This window comes from Porites lutea, chromosome 10 (genome assembly GCF_958299795.1).
Source record: "Porites lutea chromosome 10, jaPorLute2.1, whole genome shotgun sequence".
NCBI classification, from domain to species: Eukaryota; Metazoa; Cnidaria; class Anthozoa; order Scleractinia; family Poritidae; genus Porites; species Porites lutea.
The window spans coordinates 25,083,959-25,104,404 of record NC_133210.1 but is presented as its reverse complement, the minus strand read 5'-3'; the positions used below and the strand labels follow the sequence as shown (position 1 = coordinate 25,104,404).

General features: G+C 39.7%; 2 protein-coding genes across 2 annotated transcripts; both read right to left on the bottom strand.

The window, feature by feature from the left end:
* Window positions 1–2,229: 2,229 nt before the first annotated feature.
* On the bottom strand, window positions 2,230–3,349 carry LOC140949872 (adenosine receptor A1-like). Its single transcript, XM_073399014.1, has one exon. The coding sequence runs from the start codon at window positions 3,347–3,349 to the stop codon at window positions 2,495–2,497; it is 855 nt and encodes a 284-aa protein (XP_073255115.1). The 3' UTR covers window positions 2,230–2,494.
* An 8,514-nt stretch (window positions 3,350–11,863) lies between these two features.
* On the bottom strand, window positions 11,864–13,137 carry LOC140949692 (adenosine receptor A1-like). The gene is made up of 3 exons (XM_073398833.1): window positions 13,082–13,137; window positions 12,316–12,433; window positions 11,864–12,157 (listed from the first exon to the last, which is right to left on the bottom strand). Exons 1-3 carry the CDS (start codon window positions 13,135–13,137, stop codon window positions 11,864–11,866), a joined length of 468 nt encoding a protein of 155 aa, XP_073254934.1.
* Between the last annotated feature and the right edge of the window lie 7,309 nt (window positions 13,138–20,446).

Sequence of the window (20,446 nt, the reverse complement as noted above, 5' to 3'; positions counted from 1 at the left end):
GAAAAGTGGCACTGGAATTAATCCAACCAAGAGATCAGCGAAAGCCAAGCTGATTAACAAGAAATGAGGACGCTTTCGTAGCCTTCTCTTGAAAAGTATTGATATGGATAGAGCATTTCCAACGATGATTAGAAAGGACAACAGCCCAAAGCACAAACTCCAGTAGAGGTTCCAATTGTTGAAGTCCATTTGGCGAAAGCGACGCTTACTCACTGTGAAGAAATAAGAACATTTAGGCTCAATTTCTGTCGTTCCCATCGGGCCCTTTCCTAGGAAGTTCCGGCAATTACCGGTTACCGATAACATACCCATCGGTTACCAAACAAACTGGACTGCTTTTTTGTTTTTGGTTCCTTTTGTTTCTTTTGTTTTGTTTTGTTTTGTTTTGTTTTTTTTTCAACTAGGACCCTATTGTTCAGATTTTATTTTTGATATTTGGCTCGGGCCTGAAAAACTGTGGGACTTTAAGTTTGAGAAACGGGCCCTTGGTGTCGGCTCATGTCTTAGCTTGTACAGCGAGAGAGAGAGAGGAGAATTCGAAAGGAAAGAAAAAAAAAATTTTGAACGAAAAAAAGATTGGTGAACAACAAGGATTTTTCGGTGGTCGCATCTTCTATGAAAGCCCATTTAGGTCTGGAATCAGATAGTTTTCGAGGGAAAGAGGGAGACAGTGTATGAACGTATGTATCGTCTCAATATTAGATGAATAAGAAAGAAAGAGAAGAATGCGAATTCGTAATGGATTTTAAGAAATCTTTTTTGCTGCTGTTCTAATCTTACTATTGATGGCATAATTTCCTTAGAGTCCAGGTCTGAAACGGGTGTGAAAAACTATTTTTTTTTTGGTCTCAAACACGGTCTGGATTTGGAGAACCGGGCGGCATACCCCAACAAGAATTCCCACTTGTACCCGCTCCCCCGGTCAGCCTCCCGTTCATACGCACATTTCTGAATATGTCATAAAACAAATACAGCGTCTGTATGCGCGAAAAAATCGGGACTTTGAAAACTGGCCGCTTGATAGAGGGTCGTTATATACAGGTTCGACTGTAATTATAATTTTATCTCTCCAGAGCAGTAGAAGATTTTAAAAGAGGCGAGATCATGATAACCGGTGACAGGTACGGAAAATAAAAAATGGTGTTATATTCCTAGACTTTCACTCGGCTCAAACAAAAGGCTGGTGCTGACTGAAACTAGCTTAGGGAATATCTTTCCTTCTGAATAAATCACAAATCATCTATTCATTTCATTATGGTTGAGGTTGTCCAACATCTGACATGATCTGTCGTCTTAGGAGCTCGTTCAAGAATTTTTGAAACCAACCGTAAAAGTAGTTTTCCTTCACAGTCAGTCATACATCAGACTAATCTAATTTTTTTCATGATGATTAACCTATTAGAATAACGCAAGCAACCGTCCAGTAGCCGGTACGTAAGTAAAAAAAGGCAAAGATAAAGTTACAAGATTGTTTCTAAAGATTAAAATTGAATATTTACGAAATTTTAAGTTCAGTATTAATTTACAAAATTGTTACTTTGGGCGAAACTGTACAGTTTGTGCGGCAATACATGCAAGTGAGTATATAACAACAGAAAAACGTGTCCCGCCTATTCAGTCCATAAATCAACTTTATATGCTAAGAGTAGTAAGAATTGCTTCCTTCTTTGAAAAAATCCTTTTGATAACAAGAACGTTGCGAAAACCATCGAAAAGAAATGTCACTATGTAAGTTAGGAGGTAACAAAAGGATTTTGTCCTGGTTACCGATGTCGCGAAGAAAAGCAAGGTATATTGACAGACCTTTCAGGCAGTGTTGCAGCACCTAAACCTTGGAACATGTTAATTCTTTCCGCTAGACTTCATGGGATTTCATTAGTTGAAGAGCCACACCAATCGAAAGGAAAACGCGTCACCGCGCCTACAGATCCAAACGTCAACGAAACTGATGTCTCTAACAAAAACGTCAGACTCCAGCAGAAAGAGAATAAGGAGAAAAAACTAATACGATTTTTGCCTGTCTATTTACCTAGAAATTTCTAGAATAAATTACTCCATTTGAGAATATAATTTAAAAAACCATACAAAAACGGTAATAATTAAAAGTTCAGACTCATATGGCAATGTTTGATACTTTTATTGTTATTCAGTTAACATTTGACACCAAGCCTAAGTTCATTCTCTCATGCTGACAATCAATGAATCGAATCCACGATAAAATTGTAAATTTACAACGGCTATACTTGTAAACTATATACACTCAATAGAAAGGGAAATACTGGTTCTCCTAAGTGCAAGCTGAATTTTATTTTAATGCAAGACACTGATTACTTGTTGGACACTACTGGAAATATCTTTTCCGAAAACTCACTTCATTCCTTTGTCAATGCTAACTGCCTGCATGCGTCTATAATAAAAATTGCTTGAAATTAAAAATAATAAAAATTGCTTGATAATAGAGTGAATAAGATAGATATTAAGCACGGGACCTGCTTCAGTGTGGACCAGCGGATAAAACTAAGACTCGACGACTCTTTAACGGCTGCATCTGCATTTGGGGAAACATTCGTGAAAGGGCTTTTCTGTAATCTGACATTCTAAAACAATAAACTAGAAAATTCATAAAGGAATTGCTATAGTGGAGAAGCTTAATAACATATAGTAAAATTATCAGAGTTTTGTTTAAACGTCGACACGAGATGCAGAAATTTAAAACAGCTGCTAAAACTTGAAAAGGCAACCATGACAGAACAAATATTGTGGTTATCAATAGCAGCGTCTTATTTAAGTGAACATTCTTTCTTGCTTGAGTTTCATTGGGAATTCTAGAAGATTGCTTCCTCCAAATGATACAGTAGGAAATGCAAGTTATCAACAAAGGTGTTGACAAGCTAATAATTATCACAGAACTGGCCTGAATATGGGTTATAAAGGGGAAAACGGGAACGAAAGTCACAATAAGGGATAAGATCCATGGGGTTGCTATGGAAATCGCATAGCTGCGTAAGGTGAGTTGTCGATGGCGAAGAGGCCGAGCAATTGCGTGCAGTCTTTCTAGGGAAATAGCCGCCAGGGTGAAGACCGAGCTTAAGCCTGCAAACATATCCCCGCGAGTATAAACCAAACCAAAAATTCGATATCGTGAGTATTGAATGATAATGTAAAGTGGCACTGGGATTAATCCAACCAAGAGATCAGCGAAAGCCAAGCTAATTAACAAGTAATGAGGACGCTTTCGTAGCTTTCTCTTGAAAAGTATTGATATGGATAGAGCATTTCCAACGATGATTAGAAAGGACAACAGCCCAAAGCACAAACTCCAGAAGACGTTCCACTTGCTGAAGTCCATTTGAAAACGATGTTTATTACCTGTAAAAGGAATAAGAAGATTTAGGCTGGATTTCGGTCTCTTTCTCCAGGATCGGCTCCGAAGCCTATTCCTCGATCCGTAATTACCGGTTACCGTAAGCTGTTTTGTTCACAAAAGATCGAAGTTTCAATGATGATTTCAAATTGCTTTGCAGAATAGTTATTTATAAGCCTATCGATTCAACAGAGAAAATGGACCTTTTAACCTACAGTCCCAGACAAAAACTGTTGGGAAGGTTGTACGAGTTAACAGCAGTTCGTTTTTATGTTCAACAAATCGAAGATGGTTTTCCCTTTTGCTAAATAACTCCCCCCCCCCCCCCGCCCCGTCCCACCTATCTTGGAATATATAACAGAACGATTCAAAACTGATACACGCACAGACTGCTTATGTTTTGCTTAACATCGGGCCAGGAGGCAGCGGGGAAAAGAAAGGAAAAAAAGTTAAAAAGTAGCAGCCTTCCCAACCCTTTTGACGATGATATTGTAGAACCCGCGCTTTGGTTCCTTAGATTTTGATTTTAATATTTGGCTTCGGGGCCCGAAAAGTTTGGACTTACGAGAAACGCCCCAACCTGTGTTGCTCATTTACAGAACAGTGACCGGTAATCGAACCTAGAATAGCAACTGGTCTTAAATACGCTCGATGCCATTCTTGAGTGAGTCATTTATTAAATAAGCAAAAAGCATGTACAGTTGACAGTGAAAAAGAGTTTAGCAAGTCGCAGAGGGGAATCGCCGGCGTTAGGCGTTTAACTGGAGTTGTTTAACTCGTCATTTTATTGTTTCTCACAATGCAACAAAATGTGAAGTATATATACATAACAAACCGAAATATTATGAATCAATATGAAGCTAGAAAGAATTTATGACAGCATTCTTTAATTTATGCAGCCCTATAGGTTGTCATAACTGCCGTGGATAAACTGGCTGACAGATCATAGTCATCACTATAACAAATTTTACTAACCGCTGCAATAGTGGTCGATGGCAAAATCAGTCTTTTATTAAGAAAACTCTAAATTATAAAAAGTTTGAACGCTCAGTTACAATGTAAATTGGGCCTGTTTCAAACGTCGTGCTACAGCCGTGCCATCTGGCTTGACTGTAGCTCGACTGTAGCACGACACTAGCACGACTTGCTTTCGACGTCGAATTTAATTCAGTCGAAAAGAACGGCTGTTGTAGCCTGAATTTCATCCGATTACTTCGAGTCGTTATTACTCCCTCAGTAACGTCTGAATCGACCGGCCGTTAATGCCGTCCAGTGACGTCACTACTCCTTGACCTTTGCTTTAATTCATGCAAAAAGTAAAACACGATTTTCAAGTGGCAAACCGAGAAATATCGTTTGGAAATGTCTGCAAGATACAGAATTGCTTTATTTTTTTCGATCGTAATTCATGTTTAACGTTCAAACTATCAACTGCATGCAGTACAACTCTGAACCGGTTGTACTAAATTCCATAATCAAACTCGGTCGCAATCACGCAATGAAATAAAAACACAAACGGAGCACTTAGTTCAAAAACAAAATGATTTGCTTTAATTGAAAAGAAGCTATTTGGTCCTTAACGAAGAAAAAAACAAGGAAACAAGAAAGAAAAGCTAACAGAATCATTACACTTGACGGTGAAAATAGCAAGAAGATTATAACATTGATCTCAGAAAACTTCGCGTAAACAAAATCACCTGCCGCCGAAACCACAAAGCGGCTCTAAATGGAAACCCAACCTACCGACTCTCCGCAATGATTCTTCATTCGCGGTTCAATTTAGCATTTCACTTTCGAAGACAAGGGCAATTTTGCTGTTTAAGATAAAGATTAAGCTTATCGAAATGTTTGAACTACACGAAAGAACGCCAGAGACGCGATCCGCTGAAAATCAAGCGACAATCCCGCTAAAATTTTTCATAATTATACATAATTATGCGAATGTTTAGACAATCAACCAATCAAAATCACTACCCGGTTTTGGGGTAGTGAGTGACGTCACTGGACGGCATTAACGGCCCGTCGATTCAGACGTTGTTGAGAGGAGAAAACGACTCGAAGCAATCGGGTGAATTTCAGGCTACGGCTGTTGCCCAAAACAAAACACAAAAAAATAGAAACGGTTTAGTAAACTGTTAAATGTATTCTAATGTTAATTAATATAATTTATGAATTGAGTTCGGCACGGCGGTAGCACGACGTTTGAAACCAAGTCGAGCTACTGCCGTGTAGCACGGCAAGGCTTGCCATGCTACACGGCAGTAACACGACTCGGTTTCAAACGTCGCGCCACAGCCGTGCTATAGTCGAATTTAATTCGAGCAATTGAGTTCGGCACGGCAGTAGCACGACGTTTGAAACGGGCCTTAGGCGTATTTCGACATCAGCAGCTGTATTCAAAATTAAAGGCTCTGTGCCGAGATCCAAACCCTTACCCGTTTACAATCAACTCTCGCCTTGCGGACACCGCGCGGTTACGACACCCTGCTAATACGGACAGCTACGGTGGCCCATAGATACGACAGCTGCTAAATTTCCGGCGAATATTACAGACATTTGACTGAAACAAACTCCCGCTATTACGGACTCTCGCTGCTACAGACGTACGAACACCTCTCTCGGTCCCGACAGCACAATTTTATTGTTCCAACTCTCGTTATAACAGACCGCAATCAGCATTTTTTGGACATTTTGGTAGAATTATATTATCTCAGATTATATTTAACATTTATTCTTTGAAATCGAGGTAAATATTCCCAAAGCCACTATTCACCGACATTATCTACTCGCTAGGAGGTGAATATTGTTGAATAGTCCGAGACTAATCAGATTGCTTAAATCACCAAGATCACTGAGTGCGTATATACTAAAGTTTAATATCTCCTCTTTTTCTCTACGTCTCTGTCACTTTGGTGGAAAAGTTTAACATGATCCTTCTATGATTCAAGAACGAGAAGTCCAAAGACTACTGCAAAGCTGATAAAGAACAAACGTGTGTTGTTTTTTAAACATAACAATATTTCTGCTGGCCATACCAGCCTTCTTCAGGTTTACAGATGTTACTGAACTTATGTAGGAAACACAATATAATCTAGATGGAGAATGTCGCAATAAAAACTACCGTACTTACTTCCAAAAAACAGTCGTGATGTACTTAATGTACATAAGTTGGATTTTCTATCACCGTACTTTACGCTTTTTGTGTACCACAAATTTTTCTAATCAGTGACTGTTGTGCTGAAAGAAAGGGAGATGCAAGTTTTGTTCAGTTACGATTTGTCTTGTTTGTAAATAAAGTTCTGACGCTCTTTATATGCGAAAACTGCACTGCAATTGGTTCTGGAGACAATGTACAATACAAATAAATGTAGTTCCTCTAACATCAAGAATTTTTTACTCGCACGCTGCTGTTACGGACTCTCGCTATTACGGACACTAAACCGCGGTCCCGAGGGTGTCAGCAAGGGTGTTTGCATTACCTTCCATTGAGAAATCTAAGAGGCCGCCTTTTCACATGCCTACTTTTATAGCAATAAATTGATAAAACAGAAGGTCTTCGTGTCATTTTCATCAAACGCTTTAAAGTAAATTAAAACGATAAAACAACAAAACGCGTCTTTTCCAAGCATTTCAATTAAAGGACCTAATGCTGATTCCCTTCCCTTTAAAATATCGTTCAACTAGTTAATTATATACCCTTTCATATACCTGAAGCCTGTAAAAGGTACCCCTTTCGGTCGGAGCCTGCTAGAACTTTCCGGATTGTACTCGTCAAATGCCTGAAAGCTGCCAACTGGAATGTCAGAAAGTTGCTAAAAAATTGCCAAACATCCAAAAAGTTTGCTTCCTAAATTTCAAAAGCTGTTATTTAAATTTCTTGATATTTTTATATAAACGTTAATTAAAACTTTTATTTTTCGTTCTTCACAATCAATTGCCAACATCGGTAAAGAAAAAAAGCTTTAAACTTACCTTTAAACAGTTGCTCGCAAACATGAGTGAAATAATTAAGGATATCCCAAGGACAATAGCCGTGTATTAGCCTACTTCGCTAATTAATTATTCATCCGTCTAAAATTATAATTCTTTTTCCCTGTTATTGAGCGAAATGTGCATTAATTTGTTTTTTTCCTTTTAAGCTTACCTTTATCATTTTCTTGCGTATATTCATGTGCCTACTGCGTTTCAGACCTTACGGCACGTTTAAATGCCTTTTTAGGCCTGCGAAACGTTAGCCGTAAAGGGAAAGGGTGATTATTAACATTCGAGAAATTCGCATAAATTGAATTGTGAAATTGTTTACCAGTTTTCGGGCTTGCTGTGTGCTCTAAACCTATATTTGGCCCAAAAATTGCTCACAAAGGCAAAACTTACTCAAGGTTGCTACTAAGCGCAAAAAGTAACTGCAAAAAAACGAAAGTTGTTAAAAATTGGCCGGGCCTACCCGTATGGGCCATCATCGGGAGTTCTCCGGCGTTCCCCGGTCCTTTTACCTGTTTAATTTGCAGTAGTAGAAACTGCCGTTAGTAATGATAGCAGAATGGTAGGCAATTTTCAGCAAGAAAATTTTATTAAAAGAGGACGGAATATAAACAAATATGTAGCGAGCTGTCGGATTCATTCGATCAGCTGTAGAATACCTAAAATGATTGTAAATCGACAGTGGGAATTCACTCTTAACATCGTGGATAGAAGATAGCCCCGATACGACGACAATACGTAACCTTTCATGACTGTTGAGCTGCTGTTTTCTCTTTTTGTCAGTATATTTAAAACGCAAATTTCTTGTCGGTGTCCGATCCCGGGGGGGGTACTTCCTTATGAGAGGCTAATGGGAATGTGCCGCTGGATGGGGTCGCATTTCCACAACTGGAGTGACTATGATGGGGTAGCATTTTCCGAATAGAGTTACTAGAATGGGGTCGCACATTTCCTGATTTTTTGGGGTAAGGCAGTTCTTCAAATTTACGGTTAGCAAACGTACCAGAATGTTTGTACTGTGGGTGAAAAGTAAAGTGTTCTTCATTCAATATAAGGTAGATACATAGATAGAAAGTGACTAAGTTGGGATCGCGAAAATTACACATTTGCCCAAAAGTGACTAAGAAGGGGTCTATAATTGGCCACAGAATAGACTATAATGGGGTAAGGGCTCTGAGAGGCCAGCGACACATACCCAGCAAAAATTAACTGAAGTTCCCCCCCCAGGTGTCGGATAAGTCCGAAAATTCTACCATGGAAGGAGAAAACTGAACGTCAGGAGAGAGCGAGAAGAAGGAAAGGGGGAGAAAAGAAAGAAAAAGCAATTGTTGTACTTTTCGTCTTTGAACGAAAAGAAAAACTGCCTGATTTAACAAGGTCGACTTGAGCAGTAGCGTTTTCTAAACTCCAGCTAGATATATTTTGTGTAAAGAGCGTTCAAACTGGTAAATATAAGCGCTTCTTTCATGCAGCTGTCTTTTTTTAAAGAAAAGTGTGTTCTGATGCTGGTTATTTAACTGACGTGAGAAAAACAGCCTCAAGGGAAAACTATAGACGTTCTCTCACCAAGTTTCTGTGCCGCTCCTTCGTAATTCTGAACTAGCGAAATCCCACGAAAAAGAAAGTACGCCAGTGGAGAGTGCAAGGGACGGTAATAATGTCACTGACGCTTAAACTGCGTGCGTGTTTAATATATCGATGTTGTCGCGATAACTGATACGGGAAGTCGTAGGCAATTCAATTCAATTCAATTCTTTATTTCACACTATAAAAGATATTTACATAAGTGTACGTAGATAGGAAAATAAAGTAGCTGACAAATATTAATTAACTAAAAGACATTAAGTTCATTTGTGTACAGTGTCCAAAGTAGCAAGAGCTTTCTTGTTGGACACCGTCATGATGAAATAATTGGCAGCAGTAAAGAGAGGAATAAAATCTCAGATAATATCAGTGATAGAACATATAAGAAAGGTCAGATTTGGTTGGTTAGAAGACAGGACCTTCATTCTTTCTTAAACTTAGACACATACATGCATACATACATAAATACATTTTCTCCGGCAACACCTGTTACCTAATAATATAATTATTCATCCGTCTAAAACTACAATTCTTTTTCCCTGTTATTGAGCGAAATGTGCATTAATTTGTTTTTTTCCTTTTAAGCTTACCTTTATCATTTTCTTGCGTATATTCATGTGCCTACTGCGTTTCAGGCCTTACGGCACGTTTAAATACCTTTTTAGGCCTGCGAAACGTTAGCTCTTCTTTCATACAGCTGTCTTTTTTTTTTTTAAGAAAATTGTGTTCTGATGCTGGTTATTTAACTGACGTGAGAAAAACAGCCTCAAGGGAAAACTATAGACGTTCTCTCACCAAGTTTCTGTGCCGCTCCTTCGTAATTCTGAACTAGCGAAATCCCATGAAAAAGAAAGTACGCCAGTGGAGAGTGCAAGGGACGGTAATAATGTCACTGACGCTTAAACTGCGTGCGTGTTAATATATCGATGTTGTCGCGATAACTGATACGGGAAGTCGTGGGCAACACCTGTTACCTAATAATATAGTTATTAACCTCTGCAGACGTTTTTCCGTTTTGGAAGTATAGAGTGTTTTCACTCACGTGGCCAGCATATATGCAAATTTATTGTAACAAAAGAAAGCGTTTGTATAAGAAAAGAGTTCAATAATACGGGAAGTCGTGGGCAACACATAATAATAACCCTAAGAAAATTAGTTATTAACCTCCGCTGACGTTTTTCCGTTTAGGAAGTATAGAGTGTTTTCACCCAAAAAATGGGGGTCACCTTACTCGTTTTTGCGGCAGAGCTGCAGAAAGTGCGCACCACACGCATTTTCTCCGATAACTGAGAGAGGACTGGGGCGAGTTTCAAAATGCCATGTATGCGGAAGGGGGAAGAAGGCATAAAAAATAATCCGGTTTTTTCAGAATTTACATCGAGATATCACAGTTAGGACGCAATGTGATAAAGATGACGCTTAAATGAAAATCAGAGTGAGATATATAGCCCACGTTTAACGTCCACTATCGAGGTTCTCCTTAAGAAAGTCGAACTCAGTAACACGCGTACTGCTAACGTTATGCACGTTCCCAACACATTGAATCTCATTTCGGCAAGAATCGACCGCAACCGAAAATTCTAATTGCCTTTCCCTTAAGTCAACTTCATTTTAATAATGTTACTTTAGATGCTCTTTATCACAGCGGCCATCTTGTTATGCGCATTAAGAGATACGCAGTGCACCTGCGAATAAAGCTCATTGTTGTTGTTGTCGTTGTTGGTTTCATTGATTTGTCGAACGAAAGCAAGATACGTATACGCTACTGTAGAGCTCTATTATATACTAAACACAAAGAGTTGGTATAGAATACAGTTGAAACCTACATTAAGCGGCCACCAATTATGGAGACGCTCCCTAGGATTCGAAGAGATCGACAACACTCGGTTACATGAATGCGGATCGACTTCTGAATCAAAACAAGCGTGTTTCTTGGCTTTTTACGAGAAATATGCGGGTAGCTAGAATCGACAAGAAACGAAATAAGACTACGTCAATGTACTATGTAATTCAACTTCATTAAACAAAAACTTAACCTTTATTTTTCATAGACGAAACCCAGACATGTTTCCTGTAGCCCATGAATCAAAGTGGCCAGACTCCAACAGAAAGAGACAGGAGGAGAACAGCTTAATACGATATTTACTTCATGAAATTAGTAATTTCTAGAATAACGTTCTTAATTTGAGTAAATTTAAAAAACCTGACCCCCAAAAAAATAATCAATACTGCACAACATATGACACTGTTTGATGATTATTTTAACATTTGACATCAAGGCTAGGTTCATTCTCTCAAGCTCAAATGTACATTCAATAAAATCTTGATAAAGTTACGAATTTATAGTGTCCACACTTGTAAATTACCCTTGTAATAGTTTATTGAATTGACCACAGGCATCCTAAACCCACTACGTGAGCACTTGTTAAAAGTAATATATCTGGCCGCTTAAAGATGCGCCTTTTTCAAAAAAAGAAAAGAAAATTAAATGCGCTGCCTTTTTTATTCGATTTAAAAACTGTTTTACATATGAACATTATAAATTGCTTCGATTGCAATATTTTCACTTGTATTGATTTTTAAGAAGCGCTCGCGTAGTGATTTTGGGATGCCTGTGGATTGACCTCTGGGGTAATTGATCATGACGTCGCGGTATTGTTTTGAATTGTGACACTGACCTCAGCAAGAAAAATACAGGTTTTCCCGCAAGCTGAAGATTATTTCCATGAAAGACAGGACGATTGAACACATTTTCCGATAAACTCTGATCACTTCACAAAGCTTCACAATCTGTTTGGTAGGAACTTAGTGCTTGCATGCTTTTTAAAATTTCACTTAAAATACATATTGCCTGTACGAAGAGTAATTAAGATAGGTAAGCAAGACACCTGCTTTAGTGTCGACCACTGAGCGGATAAGACACTCGACGACTCCTTAGCGACTGCATCTGCATTGCATTTGGGGAAGCATTCGTGAAAGCGCTTTTCTGAAATCTGGCAATCTAAAACAATACGCTAGAAAATTCATAAAGGAATTGCTATATTGAAGAAACTTTGCAACATACAATATCATGGGTAAGATTTGACATGAAATGCAGAAACTCATTAGAATTGGTAAAACTTGGAAAGGCAGCCATGAGTAAACAAATACTGCAGTTATCAATAGCAGCCTCTGTTTTAAGTGAACATCCTTTCTCTCTCGAACTTCACTGGGAATTCTAGAAGCTTGCTTCCTCCAAATAATGCATTAGGAAACGCACGTTATCAACAAAGGTGTTGACAAGCTAATAATTATCACAAAACTGGTCTGAATATAGGTTATAAAGGGAAAAAGGGGAACTGACGTCACAATAATGGATAAGATCCATGGCGTTATATGGCAATCGCATAGCTGCGTAAGGTGAGTTGTCGATGGCGAAGAGGGCGAACAATGGCGTGGAGTCTTTCAAGGGAAATAGCTGCCAGGGTGAAGATCGAGCTCAAGCCTGCAAACAAATCCACGCTCCTATAGACAAAACGAGCAATTTTTGATGAGTCTGCCATCATGATAAAAAGTGGCACTGGAATTAATCCAACCAAGAAATCAGCGAAAACCAAGCTAATTAACAAGAAATGAGGACGCTTTCGTAGCCTTCTCTTGAAAAGTATTGATATGGATAGAGCATTTCCAACGATGATTAGAAAGGACAACAGCCCAAAGCACAAACTCCAGTAGAGGTTCCAATCGTTGAAGTCTATTAGAAAACGGTGCATATTACCTGTAAAAGGAATAAGAACATTTAATTTAGGTTCGTTTCGGTCGCTCCGTCTAGGATCGGCTCCAGGACCCTTTCCTTGGGAAGTTCCGGTAATTACCAGTCACCGAAAGCTAGCTGTTTTGTTCGCAATGAAGATCAAGGCTGATGATTTCAAATTTCTTTGCAGAAAATATACTGATAAGCCTATCGATTAACAAACAAAATCGACTTTTTTTAACTACAATCCCAGACAAACCGGTTGCTCGGAAGGTTGTACAATTTAACTGCAGTTCATTTTTATGTTCAAAGAATAGAAGACGGCTTTTGCTAAATACCCCCATCTCCCCTATTCAATAAGATATCACAGAACGATTCAAACGGATTCAGACGCGCACAGACTTGCGTAGAAAAGGTACCTCTTTTGTATATCTTCCATTCCATTTCCTAGGCCTGCCCCAATTGTGCTCGTCATAGCTGGCGGAAGCGGGTGGGGGGGGGGGGGGGGGGGGGGGAAGGGGGCTGGACCCCCCCCCCCCCAACGTACAGCCCCCACCCCCCCTCCACTTTTGTAGAATAAAAAATAACTTTCTTTTATTTTACCATGGTCAACTCATTAGGACTTAAACGTCGACTCGTCTGTTTAAAACAAGAAACAACGTAAGTAGCCGGATGGATTGGGACTTTTCGTTTTTCTATCCGCACTGTCATCCGCACTACCGCCACCCACCCTCCCCACCCTCCTATGGAAAGTTATCCTTTGTAGTTTTTGTTGTCGGCACCATTTAAGATAATATCCGAGGGGTCCAACTGAAATGTTGTCGGCTTCTTAAAAACAGACAGAGCTAGAGACCGCCTTTTATTGCTATTGCTTATTGGCGGGGGCGGAAAAATGGAATGCCCGATTTTGTTTTCAGCCCCCTCACTTTTTACTTCGCTCCGCCGCCGCTCGTAAAATACTAGAAAGTTGCTTTTAGTTACTGGAACGCAAAAAATGTGTAAAAAAATTGCCAGGAATCCAAATTTCAAAAGGTGCTTTCTAAATCTCGTGCTATTTTATCTGAACGTTTATTAAAAGCTTCATTTTTCGTTCTTCACAATCAAACCATCGGTCGAGAAAAACAGCTTGAAACTTAGCTTCGCACATATGGGCGAAATTTAAAAGATACCCAAGCTCACTGTGAGAGCCGTGAACAACATTAGTCAACTTAGCTAATCAATTATTAATACGGCAACAATTATTTTTTTTTATAATAATTGGGCGAAATGTGCATTAAATTTTCCTTTTAAGGTCTCTTCAGCATTTTATGACGTATATTTGTGTGCTTACTGCGTTTCAGCACTTTTAGGATGCTAAGAGCCTACCTACTAAGCAAATTAATTATTCATACGGCAAAAAGCTTTTAAGAATTAACAGGAGGAATATTCTTTGCACTATAAATTAGCAAAATGTACATTGAATTTCGCCTTTAAGCTTTCTTTTTTCGTTTTCTTGTGTTTGTTTATGTGCTGACTGCGTTTGCCCGGCGAAACGTTGGCCAGTGAAAGATTTTGTGTTCAAAAGGTTTTTCAACATTCAAGAAATCAGCGTAAATTAAAATTTCCTATAAAACTATTGAGTTTTTCATGCTTGACTTGAGTTCTAAACCTATATTTTGGTCAAAAATTGCTTAGGAAGACAAAACTCTTGCTCGAAGTTACTAAAAATTCCTTCTAACGCCAAAAGTAGCTCGAACATTGCCGAGCACAATCGGGACAGGCCAAAAGCCTCCCCGTTTTGGCCAATATTGGAAGTACCCCAGCTTTCCCCGGCTCCACTATCTCCTTACCTTTTTACTTTGCGCTCCGAAGTAGCAGCGAATGCTGTTACTAATGATAGCAGCATAGTCGGTGTCAAAATAATATTCTCGACACATAATTGAAAGGGGACAGACTGTTGATCATGCAAATATGCATCTGTCGTAACTTTTCATTCAGTAGTATCCGGCCTAAAATGCATGTAATTCCAAAATTGATTTCGGTGCCATTAAACGTTCATACATTGACTGTTCTTATTTACACACGTAAATGGTACCCACTTAAGCATGTAAAATTACTTGACAGTGGAAATTCACTCTCAGTATTATGAGTCGAAGAACTGAGGCGTGGTCTCAAGAACTTCATGCCTGTTCAGCTACTGTCTTTTTGTCAGTATATTAATTAAGATGTAATTGAAAGCCAAAGAATAAAGCCGTGTGACTGAAAAAGGCCAAAACACAAGTTTCTTGTGTACGGTAAGCCCGAAAAATGTACGACGGAACAAAAATAAACTGAATAGAGATAGCGGGGAGAAATGAAGAGAAAAAGCAACTTTTTGGTTTTGAACGATTTAAAAATCTGCTTCAGCAACAAGAAGGACGTACGTTTGAGTAGAAGCGTTTTCTAAAATCCAGCTAGATATATATTTGTAAAATTGTAAGGGTTTAAAAATCAAGTAAATGTAGGCCCTACTTCCATGCAGCTGTTTTTAAAGCAAATTATGTTCCAATGCAGTGCATTTCGAGACGTGAGGTTTACAGTTTTCTTAGGGAAAGGAAAATTTTTCATGTAGATTTACTCACACCAATGAAGGTAATTTCCGCGCGCTCCTTAATTCGTAATCCTGAACGAAATTCTACGTTAAAATATTCGTAAGTAGAGACTGCGGTGGTGGCAGACTGTCGAACGTTAACTGTGTACGTTTTAGTATATCCAAGATCATTTTGGTGACGACAAATGGAATTCGTGGGTAGTACCAACACAAGTGAACTCTTCTAAGACAACCAATAATAATTCTAAAAAGAAAACTAGTTAGCCATACTCAGACCGGGCTTTAGCCTCGCGTTCATGCTCAAGGGCCTACTTGTCCCAGGACCGCCGGGGAATACGAATATTGTCTATTACTAAAATCCAACTAGTGGTCTATAATCAATGCTACGTTCTGATTGGTTGAGCTACTACTCGGCTATATGTTATTTATAGCCCACTAGTAGCGAAAAGCGCCAGCTTTGAAAACCCAAAACAATGGCGGCTGAATCGCGTTTCGCTAACTAAAGTTGTTTTGTCTCGATATTTTTTACCAACTAGCTGGATTTTGTAAAAACAATTATTCCTCTCGCCCTCATGGCCTCTGAGTCAACAGCCCGCTATTGACTCAGAGCCCATTCGGGCTTGAGGAATAATTGTTAATTCAATCCTTTTAAAATCGTATTTGGCAATCCTCTTTTTTTTCTCCGTTTACCGTCGTCCGACCGGCTTTTAATCTGAAAAATGAGCATAGTAACAGCATAGAGAAAAACAGGAACAAAAACATGAACATTTTTCACAGTATATTGTACTTTTTGTTAATCCAAATATGTGAATGTTAACTTTTAAGGTCGTCCTGGGGTAGCAGGGCCTACTCTCTCCGAGACTTCTTGTGATTTTTTTTTTAGTTTTCTTTTTTCCAATCCGACCGACCGACCCAATATCAGGAAACGCATTCGACGGTAAACGAAGAAAAACAAGGGAATGGCCTTTCATAATTTTAAGAAATGGACTGAACACAAGGATTTTGGATGACGTGACATTTGTTGTGATGACGTAACAAGCATATGGCATTAAAGAGCCTGGAAACAAGGATTTTATGCCAGCCATTTTGGATACCAGTAAATCTAACTGCACATTCAATCTACCTTCTGCAAGGCAAAACCTCGAAGAGAAACTGTAAGAAACTACGGTAAGTATCAACCAATTTCCTGTGTACCTTCTGTTTTGAGATTTGCCGGGAATGTTTCCAGAGAGCACTCCACGACAATCGCTGCACGGAAAGGTCGATAGGGGGCAACGTACAATCAAATGATGTTAATAAGCAAATAGTCTGCGGGTCTTTTACAATTAGTTCGATATCACAACGCACCGGCGTAAGCTACTTAAATGGTAGCCTGCGTAGCTGGCGGTATTGTGTAGTAGTCGAGTGAGATTTGGCGGCGGAGCCGTTGTAATATAGTCGAGTGAGATTTGACGGTGGAGCCGTCACGAGCGGCGAAGCCGCGAGAAATACCGCCTGCCAGAGAACCATGATTTTTCGAATGCCGCCCACTTTTGTCACGTTAGCTGATCCCAATTAAATCAGCCAATCAAAGAGAAACCTGCAATTTGAAACTTCCGATTATTTTCGCGCGAGACAGTTTAGAAATAAGCGTTGACAGGCTAAACACAACTCCTAAGCTCGTGACGATGTGAAACGTGTGACCTTGTGAGTTTGCTTAAACGGAGGGGTTTTTTTTATTTTCTCGGCTCTCGCTCGAAGGTTACTAGCACTACACAGTGCATGTATCATTCTAAACTTTGACTGAGTAAATCTTTTTTTGCCACACTAGGCTTAACATTAAAAGGTCATGAAGCTGGTTTGTTACATGCATACTGAGTAACCATTTCCGGTGGTTTATTCTTTATTTGATCTCAGATGCAGTTGTAAAGTGTTTTAATTTTTTTGTTTCTTACGGCTAAATTAAGGTAATTCCAGCGCTGTGAAGTTTAAAGACGCAATTTCGGCAATTTGGTCATCAATTATGCTCTTTTTAAAGCGGAAATCACAATCACTTTACATGTACGTCTTCTCCAGTTTGCCATCTGCTCCCTAAATTGGGAAATATACGCGCAGGCTCATCTAACATGATTGACATATGTATGGCCCTCGACCAATCCATTTCCCCGCACACTGGTGTGCGGAGGTATTCAAAATACCGGGGTTTTCTGGCAGGCGGTATTTCAACCGCCTCGTCCCTACTCCCTTTTTTTGGAACACGGCTCCGCCGCCAAAACTTTAATCTCGCACCCACACAATACCGCCAGCTACGCAGGCTACTTAAATGGTAATGTGCCTTGTTTTGAAAGCATTGCAGATATCATCGCTGATAGCTGATCGCTGATCGCGCTGTTGACCGGTATGAAGAAATAAACACGCATGTTATAACGCTTTACCTATCCGTATAGACATGCAAACGCGAACAAACGTGACCAAGTTTTCTCTTTACTTGTCGTTTACTGTTCATTATTTCAAAACCTAAATTAGTAGTTTCACGCAATTTTTTATCCATTTGAATTGTGTTGAGATGTTTTTATCTGCTCATTTTCTATTTTAAGAAATTCTCAACTTGAACTCTGACGTTTGCCGTTTGCCGTATACGTGAAGGGGGAGGGGAGGGGGGGGAGCTGCTGTGCGCAGCTGGAACTGACTGATGCATTAGGCCCGGTTCAGACGCCGAACTTTTCATGAGCCGAACCTAATTCGAATTAAGGCCGACCCAAATTATTTAGACCGGCTGAATTGATTCAGACGCCGATCTTAATTGCAGCTGAACTAAGTTCAAAAGGCGAAGAATGTTCATTTTGGTCAAACTGCTTGCAAAATACGTTATATTAATTTATGCCTTAGGTTCGGTACATGAAAAGTTCGCCATCTGAATCAAAGCCATTCCAAAGTCGCTCAAAAGGCGAAACTCCCGGCCGAGCTAGGTGAAAACAGCAGCTAATCAGTTCCAAATTGAAACAGGCGTTCCTAATTGATTCAGACGCCGAACTTTTTATGTACTTTTGTTCAGTGCATTAGGCTCGGCTCATGGAAAGTTCGGGCCTTACTCTCTAATGAAGAATTAAAACGTTGCACCAGCAGATACAGCAGATTCGTTGGGCGTTTCACAAAGTTGAACTTACTGGGTAATGCGTAATTAATTTAACTAATTTAAACGTTTGGTCGATTGCGTTTTTTAGGGAGTGTTTCAGAAGCAGCAACGCACGTCAGCCGGAGGTATGTACAATTCTTTGCCGTCCTTGTATGTCTACCACGTCTACGAAGACGTTAACACAAGACATCAATTTTCTATTCTTTTCCTGAACTTCAATACAGTCCTTTCGTATTCAACTCCGGAAAAATTCGTCATTATTTTCTGAATTGAACGAGATGGAATAAGCGCGGTACAGTTTGAAGCAGCGCAAATTCACATTTCAAGTGACCTTTTTGTAGCCGTCGCAGTTCTTGTTGCTTAATCTTGCTATTAAAGTTCCTACTGTTTTTAATGAACTCCCGCGCAACCCGGTTTTGGCAGGAGGGAATGACTACTTTGATTTGAGGAAGGCCAGTCTACCTAATACTCCATCTTAATTAAGCTCACCTAACACTGAAAAAACCTGTTGCGCCGGCGTTGCTGCGAGTGTCGTTCTTTTCCCAGTTGGAAATGGAGGAATAAACGCAGTGCTTGAAGTTCTTGAAGGAACATTTTGAAAACAGTCCCAGCTGGACCGGAGAATTGAAATTCATTTTAATATAATCGCCTCAAGTGAGGTAATCCGCCGATTCCGAAATCCAGGAAATTCTTGCTAGTAGAACCGGCAATAGGGGAAATCTTTGCTTGTGGAATCCGGAATCCTATAGGCTTTGGCGGAATCCATAATTCAGCTCAAGGAATCCTGCTTTTACAAGGTCTTAGTTGATACATAGCGGTTAGTAATTCGACTGATCGTACCTCACGGGCGGGTCCGCTGTGAATTTCAGTGAAGGCCCCGCAGGCCTGGGGTCAGCGTTTAATTGAATCCCTTGTTATACGCAATTTCTGCGAAGAGAAACCTACTCACTCAAGGATCGCGTCGGTAATGACATGTCTTAGATTTTTAGGACAGTAAAGGAGCGCTTAATCAACAAACGTATTTTCTCTGAGGCCCCTATAATGTGGAGAAAACGCGTCCCCGCTTTTATATGAGAACAAAAGGACCCATTTGCCAATCTTTGACCGTGCAACTACGCTCGCTCATGTTCAGATTGTATCACCTTGACCTAGTGAACCCGGATGGGCGAGGTAAAGTGTTTATATGAACTCGAGAAACGTTTACCCGTCTAGGAGGGTGACCCTACCAACACTAGACGGTGTCTCGGCTAGGTGGGTCCCCCTCCTAGAGCAGACTTTTTACGTATGTAAACGGTTCGCTACGTTTTGTAAGAAAATGGTATGAAAAATTGGCACACCCAGGGTAGCTGTGGTAGGTAGTTGATCCTTCCACCCAGGACAACTTTTCTCCATATAAACGGGGCCTTCTCATGTGAGAATTAGTAGACAGACATTTGAACGTCATCGTCTTTGTCATTTTGTTTTTGCAGATTTTCATTTAAGACTAGGCACCGCCGCCCCCCCCCCCGCCGACACACACACACACACACACACAAACACACACATCCGCCAACGGTCGGTCGGCCCTTAGGGAGGATATATAATAACAATACAGAATATTATTCCGGTGATAATTTTTCAATGTAAAAAATTATACTTATGGCGAGGGACTTTAAGTACTGTTTAAAAAACGAGCAGGAGTGTATTATCAGGTTTAAAAACTCGTGGTGAACCCTCGAGTTTTTACACCTGATAATAAACGACTGCCACTTGTTTTGAAGGGCTTCAAAATCCCTGATAAAGATCAACTCATTCTTGCATTAATATTTCGATTTGGAGTTATTTTGGTTTAAAAAATCGGACGTAATTAAAGATTTAGCCGTGTCTTTATCAGACATAAAGACACTCATAAGACATGAATTTTATTTGTTTTCTTTCTTTATAAATTATTAATGAGTTTTGAGCTTTATGGGGAGATTTTCTTTCGTCATTTCCGTCAACTTAGGCTGACTCATATTCGTCATTGTTACTCCGGCAACGCTGTCAGCCGAACGTTACTGATCAACCCATCAATAAATGTTGCCTTTAATTAGTGAATTTAAATCAACAGTTCATCTTGCT